General features: G+C 40.8%; 1 protein-coding gene across 2 annotated transcripts in view; it reads right to left on the bottom strand.

The window, feature by feature from the left end:
- The window catches only part of PAK1 (p21 (RAC1) activated kinase 1), a 296,992-nt gene that overhangs the window by 12,003 nt on the left and 272,391 nt on the right, over positions 1-12,598 (bottom strand). For both annotated transcript variants that reach the window (XM_069203912.1, XM_069203913.1), the window contains exons 11-14: positions 11,686-11,798; positions 6,261-6,378; positions 731-830; positions 139-335 (exon numbers count right to left, since the gene is read on the bottom strand). In XM_069203912.1, the coding sequence (XP_069060013.1) occupies positions 139-335; positions 731-830; positions 6,261-6,378; positions 11,686-11,798 (528 nt within the window). The remainder of the gene's footprint in view (positions 1-138; positions 336-730; positions 831-6,260; positions 6,379-11,685; positions 11,799-12,598) is intronic.

Genomic DNA, 12,598 nt, shown 5'->3' on the forward strand with positions numbered 1-12,598 from the left:
AGTATAGAATGTTCATCATAGCAATTAAAGTTTGCCTTCGATTTGCAAACTGTGATTAAACCACAACACAATGTTGTGTTTTAGGGCCTTCCAACATTTGTAACTTTGATAAAACAAGTCGAATTAAGGAATACTTACCCTGAGAGGGTTCTCATTCAAGTAAGGAGGCTCCCCTTCAATCATTTCTATCGCCATAATTCCTAAGGACCAAATATCAACTTTGGGTCCATAGGCTTTCCGGGTCACCACTTCAGGAGCCATCCAGTACGGAGTCCCCACCATTGTGCTGCGTTTACTCTGCTCTGGGGTGATTTGGGCGCAGAATCCAAAGTCAGCTGAAAATAGATATGTCTCAGTATTAAACAAGTCAATCTGAGCAAACTGAGTTTTTTAGATTGTCTTTTACTGCACAAGTAGAATTTAGAAAACAGCCTTCCATGACCTCACAGTCTCATGTACCACGAGCATCACTCTTTTATTTAGCATTTGTTACAGCTCAATGACTCAACTTCCTTGGTTATGTGCAGATATCAGATTCGGGTGGTCAACAAATCAATGATTCTCTGAAGGACTGAAGAAAGCTCAAGGCTTGAAGACATCAGAGAATGTAGGTCAGAAATGCAATTTCTGAGCAAGAAAGCAGGGCAAGTTGAAATGTTTTCAAAACTCTGTTCAAATTTGAAGTAAAAAAGACAACCCGCACGACAAGAAATTAAAGAAAGCAGCATACTTAGTTTGACAGATCCGTCCATCCCAAGGAGAATGTTGTCACTCTTGATGTCCCGATGAATGACTTGGTTCACATGGAGGAATTCCAAAGCTTGAAGGCACTGTAATAAATCAACAAGTTTAGCTGAGTTCATCTGTGCAAATACATTTGATATTCAGATAATCTATTAAAAATAAATTAAGAATAATGCTTTACAATCTACTCCAAATAAATGCTGCTTATGGTAGGATAAAATCTTACCGTCAAGTCAGACTTCTATACTGTGATCAGTAAATGGTAGTGAGGAATGGGAAACATCCTGAACAACTAGGCCCTAAACAACTACTTGCCTAAACCACTACTGCTAAACAACTAAAAAGTCTCTAGAACGAAGTACTGAACAGCTACTCTCTAAACAACGATTCTGCCTGAATAACAATTGCCTGAACAACAAAATTTTGGGCAAGTTTTTCTTTTTTTTTTAAATGGTTTATTAGTTGTTTACAATTTATATATATATATATCTATATATATATATATATATATATATAGATATATATTCTAAACAACTAATAAACCATATTTGTTTTGTTTTCCTCATCCATGTTCAAAAAATAATTTATCTATTGTTAGATGCCCCCCTTCCTTCTAGGATCCAGATTTGATCCAAGCTGCACATGGTGAAAGGACATATCAGTTCAGCTAGAGTGTGTGTTTTGGACTACGCCTAGATCATGAATAAAGAATTGTTTCCATGTTAAGTTTATTTTGCTGCTATCTTTCAGCGCAGACTGCTACTACAGCACAGGAAATACAAAAAAAAACTAACAAGGCAATAAAGCTATGCTTTCCTAAGGTTTTTGCTTTTCTTACTTACAATACAGTACATTTAAGCGCCCGCAGATGTGTGCTCTAATAGGAATAAGAAATCTCAGGCAGTTTGTAAATGCTTTTTTAAGAATCAAGTGTGATCCCCTTATTGCGGTTTGTTTACTGAGACAGCTTGAGCACACGAAGGCCACCCCAATACCTTGCATGATGTACAAATATGAAATAATTGCAAACCCACAGGAGAATCCAACTCCCCCATTTGTACACCACCATATTTGTACAGGATTCACAGGTGACCGCATAAAGCGAAACAGAACCAGATGAGACGTAAAATACACCTGTGGACACCACACAATTCTTCTGCTAGTCTTTCCTATATTAATCCCTTGTGCTTTCCTTTCTAAGCCCTTTAAATAAGAGATATAGTCAGTACCCAATTTTCGGCGCTCAACTCAGAAGAGGCGGCTGAGTCTGCCTTGCTGGCAATTGATCTCCAGAGCTTCATCAGCACTTTATGTCAGCAATGTGAGTTCATCTCTGAGCTCTGCAAAGTCATAACAGTGGAATCGGCGAGGGGTGCCTGAACGCTTGCAAGTGTCAGACTATCAATGTTATTAGCCACGAAGGTGAAATGTTGAAATACTTCTGTTTCTTGAATAATTTTTTTTTGCACCATCCTGAGTTCAGCTGGAGTCTGTCAACGTTTCTGCTGCTCCTTTCCAGTTCCGTAAAATGTGCCTCAATTTGGGTATACATTTTAACCTGTAACTAAGCAAAGCAGTGTCCCCACTCCAGCTGATTGCAGTTGCTGTGGACTTCTGGTTTCCTTTGAGTTGCTGGATGGAGAGTGTGTAATGTACAGCACATCTGTGTGGAGAACTTAAGTGAGAATACTCCTGTGCTCTGCCTAATGGGCTTCAATAAATATAAACTACATGTATCTGTCTACTACACATAACCCTGACCTTTTTAAGGCTGAGCCTGATAAACTCAAATTGTGTCTCTGGTCACAGCAACCGTTTGAGACACTGAATATTCTATGAGAATGACAAAGGTACCTTCAACATTTCCAAAGGTTCTCTAATATTTAAAGCGCTTGATGGTGCTAATGACTTTTATCCAACTCGAGGAACTGTGAAAACAAGGCAGTGAAACGAGTAGGCACTAGCAAAGTATTTGCGGCTGGAAATAATGAGCAAATACACACAAATAAAGGAATGAAAAGAAGTGGTGTGCACGTACTAACTCAATAAAGTTAGACCTATTGGTTTTGCCAATGCTGGTTTAATACTGATAGTGAGAGGGGTGACTGAAGTAGCAGCATATAAATCAAAGGAGAGGGTGATTTAGGGTTACAGTGCTAGAAAAGGCACGGGGGATTTGAAGATTGAGGTGAAGGAGAGACTATGAGTGAAAGGGGAAGTTCAAGATGTAGAAATAAAATTATCTGCAGAATTTAAAGTGAAGTAAGGGGCTTGAACAGATATTGAATGCCACACTGAGATATTTATACAAGATCCAGTTGTACACCATGCGCTATCCAGATTCATAGGGGCAGCTGAATCACCGAAGGTTGAACAGAGTGTGGGATGCAAAGTTTAGGGCTGTTATTGGGGGAATTATAGGGATATTGGAGGAGACCTGTGAAGAGATTGCTGCAGAAATTCATCTTGCTTAAGACTGAGACATTAATTAGAATCATGCAAGAATGGAACGCGAGAGGAGTGGATCTTGCAGATATTGACTAGATTACTGTTGGTTGCGATGGAAATGAAGCAAGAGCAGGAACTGGCTCTGGCACTGAACTTGATGGTCTCAGTGGAGAAGGTGGGAAGGATTTTGCCAAAGGGGTGAGATGAGATGGAATGGATGAAGTGAGCTACATAATCTCAGTTTGGCTAAGTAGAGAATTATAAGGTGAAATGTCATTCAGAGTTAGGCGGATGAAACACAGTTCATGGCACGATCCTGAAGAGAGGGGAGGAAAGAAAGGAAGATTTGGGCGTCAACCTCAAATAAGTGGTCCGCTAATGCAAAAGATGAGATGCGTTGCAGAAGGAAGTAGTGCATGCAGAGAGGAAAAGTGGAGAAAAGTCTAAAGTTGCATATGAGGAGCTGGAAAGATGCAGACCTCAGAGATAACCCGGATACTGAGATTAGCTGGAGAGGAAGAGTGGTGCCTAGTGCGCAAAGCTCACCGGAGGATAGCATGATCTAGAAAGAACCAAAACTGTAATATCAACAAGTGGCAGGTAAAGAGACAACTATTCTTATCACCTCACTACCTTGCCCTTACATAGGAGCAGCCATTACCAAATCAATAACCCGTGGTGATAAAGGGGTTTGCTGATTTCAAAGATCCTGTTTGAGACATCCGGCTGCATAGACGGAGGGACTCTAAAAAGGAAGTCTGTAATTGATATCCTTAGTAAAAAATATTGGGGGTTTTGGAGCATTCTGCTAAACAATTGCTACACAGAGTCCAACTGAAAACACATAGGCAGTTGGGTGTGAATTTCCTAAGTCTTCAGGTTGAAGTGTGAAATCCAACGAAAACAACATCTTAAAGGGGTGCGGTGTATCTCTGGTGGGAGAGAGGATGTGGGACAGACCTGCTGGAGGTTGATTATGGCGGTACTTGTCATGAGGGGGAGGGATCAGGCCCGGAGCGGAAGCAAAAGTGGACATGGCCACCAGACATGCGCAACTTTGACAAAAACTTTTGGCAACAGTATCGAAAGAAACAAAAAAGTCAATAATTCTGAGGACGCAGAAGAGCTGGTGTTGTACAGAACTGCACACGGGTGAGCACATACTCAATGAAGTCAATTTCACCGTTTTATTCTAAGGGGACTGCGCATATTTTTTGACAGAAAACGTGGTGGTATGAGAAAGCGGTAAGCGGACAGCAGTAGCAGAGCCAGTAGAGGGTGTTTAAACTATACATTAATTATTGTAGCCTAAAGCTTGGTTAAAATATGCAGTTAATCTGGGACTGTTTACACAGTAACAGTGGTTAAAGATTCACCTTCCATGCCTCATTGTTTGGTGACTTACTTGAGCATTTGTCAGGTACTACTATTAAATGTACTAGGTCAACTACATCCTCTTGATCCAGGAAATTAATTTTCTAAAGGAAGGAAATAACATTTCTGTAGTTTGCGACAATACTGCTTCACATAAACTATTGTTTAACAGACTAGTTCTTTCAGGTGCTGCCACATAACTCCTAGTTTCTCCCAGTTTCTGTAAGAAAATGTTACCAGGCTTTACAGTCCTAATTATTGCATGATCATTGATAAGGTCAACTTTGTTACACTTTTTAAATATATTACTGTTTTAGTTCTCTCAACCTGCCCACAAAGAATTCTCAAAAACGTCTTCTATCAGCTTTGGATATGTCTCTGCTAGCTCCTTGAAAACAAGGTTTTATCAAAAAACAGTCCTGCAGAATAGTACGGTCTAGCTAGGAGAACATCTTTAATTTAATGCATAAGACCTTAAACACTTTTTGAGATTCTTCTAAGTTTAGAGTGACATCTTGAAATCAAACGATTTTGTTAGAACACTGCCATAACAGTGTAATAAAACATTTGATCGGATGGGAAATAATCATTATTTGCACCCTACTTGAATTGCATAAAATATGCAGGGTTTTTGATTCCTGCTGCAGAAAAAAACTTTTTTTGTTCTTCAATCAAAGATATTAGCATTATCTGGGCATAACTCTCACCTCTAAGTCCCCAAATACAGGTGACAAGTTAACGTCTGTAAGAGTTGGGTGTAGGGTTCCTTATCATGTGGGCTTGAAAACTACATATATGCAGAGCGTGGGGTCCTTTGGAGCTGTGTAACAGCTGTTTATTTTTGCCCAACTGAATAGTATTCAAATCAGGAGAATAAAAGCGGAACTAATTTGCTGGATTTCTAACATGTGAGCAGTGGATCAAATACAGATTCTTGCACTGAATGCATTAGTCCACTAAGTCAACAGATCAGACTACAGAGTTTTAGTTAAGTGACTTCTGATCTAAAAATGCATTTTTGGGGTTTGAATGTGCAAACTATGCTGCAGACGGTGTATTATGCAGCAAGTCTGGCTAATCCAGATTTAAAAGGAAAACTGTAGCATTCCAGTGGACTTGGTACACACATAGAGGCTCATGGGAGGCCACTCCTGCCAGGACATGCACAATAAAACTGAAACTAACAGAATGTAAAAAGCATTTACAGTCTGGTTCAGTTTATCCTTCTTGGTCAAAAAGGCTGAACTCCTTCGGTTTTTATCATTCCTTCCTTTAGCCCTGCACACTTCAGTTCTTCTTGCTCCATTCTTCTTCAGAGACGTGGGCTCTAGGGTTCTAAACTTGAACGACTATATATACTTCTACAACTTGGCAATTCAATATTTTACATAGAGCGCCAACCTGTGTTTTTTCACTCATGGTTTTGTTGTACCAGGTGAATGATCTCCCAAATGTAACTTGCTCCTCATTTCTCAATTGCACCATGAAAAGCAAGTGGATCACCCACCATAGGTACACATGAACATTTCACCTTATACTTTATTTCACTTCACGTCATAGCGAATGCCCCATCCATGTTGGTTTAGCTGTGCAAAGCTGGATGCAGTTACACGACTGCACTCACAGGGTTGTTCTTGGGTTTTTCGGTTTACAGCTATAAAAAACATCTCCAAGACCCCGGCATTTAATGTTACCTCTCGACAGACAGCTGCGATCTGCCCTTCATCCATGCAGGTTTCTGTTACAACATCTGTCAAAGATCCTCCTGCCAAATACTCCATGACGACCCACAACTCGTCTCCAACAAGGTAACTGGAAAATACAAAACACGGGGTACATGTTGTCAAAGTGCCACAGTAGTACAGGAAACGCATGCAAGACTCCAAACCATGCTCCCTTCTACAGCTGCTAAGTGAGAGTGAAATTGACGTGTTTATAGTGTAAGGCTTGTCCATTACACTGCCATTAAAAGGCAATCTGTGACATAGAGATACAGGACAAGTAACCCATCGCACCACAGTATTCTATCCTCCTGACGTCTATCAATATCTCATCTAAGTGGATATTGATTGCTGTGTGTGTAGTGTGTACACACACACATCTATATTTGTGTATATATATTTGTACACACACACACACCTATATGTGTGTGTGTGTGTGTGTGTGTGTGTGTAAGTATATATAAGGGAATTCCCCCTCCATTTTGACAGAGGCATTCTTTGATGTATATGCTAAAATTTAACCTAGATAAGGACTCTTCAAAAGAAGAAATACAAAAACGTGGTTTGAATAGAGATACCAAGTCGATTATATTTCTTTATTTTGAGGGTCAAGAAGAACTGGTTGGGTGGCGAAAATGTACGTCCTGCCACGGTTTATAAAAGGGCACCTTTTGTGCGTGATCCCACATCATCAGCTAGTTGTAGAATTGAGAAGCTACCGTAGACACCAAGACCTGCTTGTCATATTTTTAGTTGTGGCGCTGGGGTCATTTGTATACAATGCTATGACAGGATGGTCATGCTGTACACAGAGCTAGGAGTTCAAAGACGACCTTCAGAGGGAGGCATGCAAGAGTCATTCAGAAAAAATGTCATGCATAGAATAATTCTTAGTCAAATGCAATAAATGAAATTGCACTCGTTAAAATGAGTTTGAACATTTAGCCTGAAAGGCTGCAAATGTGTCCATCAGCAAAAGTAAATACCGATATGTAATTTCCTTATCCTGGTGAAAACATTCTATCTTCATTCAACTGCAGAGAGGCAAACAATAACTAAGCACTGGCAAAACCATCAGCTTAGCCTTTCATAGAATATAAGTTGATGTGATTTTGAGAGGCGTAGAATGAAGCCTTCTTAATGTTTTATATTTTATTTTAATACATGCATTTACATTATGGAACACAGTATGTGAATTTTACCTCGACCGTATGCATCGGTTTTGCTTTTCTAGATCCTTACTGTTACCTGGAGCCTGTGACATATCCAGAACACCACGAGAAACTCCTGGCTCTAAAATGTGATCCCACAAAACTGTTTATATATATCTTTAAGTGTTTATTTGGTGATAATATATCACCACTTTCATCGACTCAGCTTTAAATCTATGCAACAATGGCGCTATCCTAATCTGTATAAAATATTCAGAACATAAACAAATATTATAGGTTCTGCACTTTGTAAGAATCTATCACTTCCAGCACATGCTCTAGAGATTTGTAAAAAAATAGTAATTGCATAATCAAAATAAAACATGTGCTTATCCTTGATGGGGCAGACCCAAGAAGGTTCGACTCAGACAGGTCACACCTATGAAGAAGGTAGTAAGATATTCTGTCCTTAAATATTCAACATCACTCATATAAATACAGTTCTTAATATGGCCTTTCAGCGCTGTTTAAAGAGCCCTCGATTGGTCAGAATACCTGAAAAGAAAAACAAGACAAGCCTCCCAAACCATAAGTCAAGGCTATGGAAGGTTTTTTAGCAAAGTCTTGAACAAAATAACCCTAGAGCGTACAGTCTGCGTCTAGCCACGGACAATATACCATTAGCATTGCTGACTGAAAAGCGACTGCCTTGGCCAATGTTAAGAAAACTCTAATTCTAAAGCATTAACTGAAATGATTTTTCACAAAATAAACAATTTCTACCATACAAGACTCACAATAATTTAGTGGTCTATCCGGCCAACAGATCAAATCGACTGTTGTTGAAGCTCCCTAAGGATTTCTTTCTTTTTAGTAAGCAGTATACCATAAAACATTGTCTACTAACATCTTGAGATATATGTGTCTGTTTGACTAAAATCTCTAGTTTGTCACCAATATACTAAATGGATAAACATACGTGTTTATTTCAGGATTAATACGGGTCCACTTTAACCCATAAGGAACAAAACTTAGGGTCAGCTTAGACCCACCCAACAACACTTTTCCATGTCCAGTCTCACCCAACAGCAATAATTATAAAGTCCACCTTGACTTACTCAACATCACTACGAGTCCAATTTGATTATCTAGTCACCTTATTAGTCCACTGTGATGTACCAATTACGTTAGTATGGTTCCACACTGACCCACCAGCAACATTAGAATGGGTTCATTTTGATCCTTCAGCAAGACCAGTAGAGGTCCACCTTGGCGGCAACAACATAACGCACCAGTGGAGCACTACATGCGTGTACCACACTGCAGCATTAAAATCCACATCCTCAAAACTGACACACAAACTACAATGCAACAGCGCAACTTAGCTTACAATTGCTCTAGATTTGCACACAGTACACATTCACCTCAAGACAATGCCGACCATCTTTCTGTTACATGATTAAAACAAAGATTGCTTTAGCAATAAACATACATTTTACTAAAGAACTATGTATTGGCAATTAATTATAACAAAAAAGTACTCCTCAACATTTACCCTAAAATAACCAAATAGTATCTTTCATGTTTGGATCAACAATGATTGTCAAGCCACAGGTGTTTCTCTTCTGCATCACAGTCAACAAGTTTAATAATTCCTGGGAATCTAACTCCACTCATGGAGATGCCCATCAGTCTCTATCCCTCTGTCTGCATCCTGTTTTTAATTCCAAAGGCATTTCTCTGACAGCACCACCAGACTGAAAAAAACTCTTCACGGCAACTTGTCTCTTCGAACTTCAAATGACACCAGCACCGAAGGTCTTCGGATTACTCCTCTAACTTCAAGCAGAAAGAGGCACGAACATATGAGTCTTTCCTTTGTTTCAGTGACCAGTCAGGCAGACTTTATGAAGCTAACAATGCACAGATGTACTGTTAGGGACTGCCCCTTCAGAGAAGCAAGCAGATTCCCAAAGCTCTGGTGCATATCACACACACAAGCTGTATGGACCAATCTTTTTGTGATGCCCGTGTGAAAACAACAGAGCCTCAGCTTACTTGGGGTTTTGGCTGGTCACATTACCGGTGAGCACTTGTGTTGGGATGAAAACATTCTGCAAGGTTTGTAAGAGCTATACCACTGAGCACGCCACTTTTTTCTGGCATACCCAATGTTTTCATCCAGAGCACTCTATTCTATGAGTACATTGAAGGTGATCCACATTTATTCCATGTTGTTCTGTTTGCGCCACAATCCACATTCACACCTGACCCAGTTCTGACAGACTGGAGCTGTGACATCTTGTTCCATTAGTCCAAGAAAACAGAACACAGAGGAGAGCTACACTTTTCCAGGGTTGGAGAAAACATTTAACTCTTTGGCTCTGGCTTCCTGCATGCGTCTCCAAAGTAGGGTACATTCTAGACCTCTGCAAGTAGAATTTTGGTACACTGTTTGGATATTGTAGAACAGACACGTGTCACCTGGAGCTAAGCTTCGGCTGTATTGTAGCACTCTGAGGTAGGCAGAACTCTTGAGAAGAATCTTTGCTGCTATGACCAGTGAAGAGACGTAAAGTTGACCTGACTTGTCCGAGAAGGAGCAGGAGTGCCCCTGCAAGGAGGAAAGCTGCCTTCATCCCAGGGAGAACTGCATAAGGCCCCCCTACATAAGAATCTACATGGAAGGCACCAACTGGAGCAACAATGATCAGAGGCCACCAGGAACCACAGCCCAAACAGCAAAAAGAAGCTAGAAAGAGTGAAGATCATGGACAAGAATCACCTGGGTTCTGAGCTTCAGTGTCACTTGGGTTCATTAAGCTGGTGAAATTGCACTGAACATGGGCCTTTCCTGTACATTGAGAATTTCCATGCCACATCATGTATAGTCGGTATTGATTCCCAACAAAAAGGCTCAGTTGCTAGTGCAAGTTGGTGTTGCCTTGAGGTTTGCCGGACAGCGCTGATCTTGTGCTATTCTTAGATACCACAAAAGTTTGACTACAACCGTTAGAGTCACAGCTATGGCACTCTAAAGCTAGTATTTCATAATGCGTGGTAAACCGCAACTCTATATATGTTTGTGCCCCCATCCTCCACCAAACTCCTATCAATGACATTTAGAAAAACAGAAAAAAAACAGTGGCGCGTTAACCAGTTTTTGAACACAGAGAACAGTGCCCTGTCCCGACAAAGGTAACACCTGGTCACCAGCGACTTGGGAATCCTGATCTGGGCAATTATTTCACTGAGCGGCACCGGCACTATTGGGGTGGTTGGTATCTGGGTTAATGGAAATGTTATTATTTTGGTGCTAAAAAAAAAACAAAAAACACCAGCTTAGGTTTCAGCCCACAATGGCGTTCTGTACATGTGTTTCTAAACCACAGTGCAAGCCTTGATGACTTGACTTTGCTAACTCTAGAAGAGAGAACACCCTTTTCTGACAGGAGGAGGGTGTTGGTAGGAGGTTAAACAAGCATTTACAATGCAACGGGTCTCGCATTTCTCCAAGTTACAGCTATTAGCAGTTGTAAACTCCCAACTGGATTTTTTCTTTCCACATTGAAAGAAAAAAAACAGCGCGATCACGCTGCTACAGTTCACTCGTAGTGAAACCTATCGGCAAAAGTGCAATTATCTACGTAACCGGCAAAAATGCAATTAACTATGTAACAGGGTCGATGTTATGCAAAGCGCTCGACTTCTGCCAAGCGAGATTGCGCTGCGAAAAAAGATAAAAAGTAGTCCACAAACCTGACAGGAAACAGCGAGCCTCGCATGTTTTCAGTTACTTGGTCGCTGCGCTCGAGGAGGGCTAACCACCGGAAAAGGCATGACGTATGCGTGCCTTCCACTAATGAAAGCAAGCAGATTTTAACAGGCAAGCCCACGAACCAATGCAAGACACTGACGTGACATGAATGGGGCTCCGAGCCCTTTTCTAACTCCTAAAGCGTCTCGCAAGTAAAAAGCAAGCGCATGCGACGCAGGCTCGACCCTAAAACCAAGCCTTGGTCCATCTATCTCTAAGTAACTGCATTTTCAGCCACATCAAGACAACTGTGCACAAGAACCTGATCCTCAGAACAGTGTCTTATTTCACTGTTTACCTTCATCCTTTCAATATACTAGAACATTAGTAACAGAACCAAGTATTATCAATAACAAACCTATGGAATCACTATGGAGGATTACTGAGCAAAAAGCACAAAGTTTCTAAATGAAGAAATAACATGCCATACCTGTCCAAGTAGTTCACAATGTTTGGGTTCTTGTTTTCCCTCATCACAAGAATTTCATTAATTATAAGTTCTTTCTTTGGCTGCTGCTGCAAATTCATCTGTTTAATTGCAACCTAAAAATAGAGGAGGAAAAGAACGCGTGAACATCAAATCACGTAACCGTGAAAATAATCTGGGACAAAAGATTTAATTTTCAAAAGCTGCAACTGTGACAAATGACTCAAGTGCTATTCCGCACCCCAGTCACAGTGCTATTTGTACAGGTAAAAATCTAATCTTGCAAAATGGTCTCATTGAAAACAAGGTCCTGATTATTAAAGGACAACACCCACTTTAGACCTTTTGTAACACAATTTCAGTTGTTTGCTCTTTGTCGACCATCCTGCCTGTGCCATTTTGTCTTTTTTGCATATTTCACAGTCTGCTGCTTCTATCATCTGTTATGTTGGATGCTTCTGTAGCGCTTTATTCCATCCTAGGCCTCCTCAAGGAGAGGTGTGAGGTGGACAGGAGGGAGAAGAAGAGAAAAGACAGAACATGACAGAGAAAGCTTCTTGCAAATGGGATGATTCTTCCCACATTGTTCATCTGCTGTGGAAGACTCTGATGGTGCACTGAGGGCAGTCTGCCCAGGCGTCTGGTAGACTCTTCTTGAAGGAAGGGGCAGGGAGGGAAAGAACCAGGAGGAGAGCGCAGATGGAAGGAAGAAGGATGTTGAAAGGAAGGGATGACTGATAGTGAAAGGAATCAGTGCAAGGCCAGGTAAAAAGTCATGGGAAATAATGGGCATATTGCAGAAGTCCAAGCAGCAGGAGCCTGGCCCCCAGTCTATGCTGCTTATTCCTAGTTGATAAATGTGACTGCTGGTCCATAGCTGAGGAGGAAGAACTGTGGGCCACTATGTACACTGCCA

This window comes from Pleurodeles waltl, chromosome 8, assembly GCF_031143425.1.
Source record: "Pleurodeles waltl isolate 20211129_DDA chromosome 8, aPleWal1.hap1.20221129, whole genome shotgun sequence".
Taxonomy (NCBI): Eukaryota; Metazoa; Chordata; class Amphibia; order Caudata; family Salamandridae; genus Pleurodeles; species Pleurodeles waltl.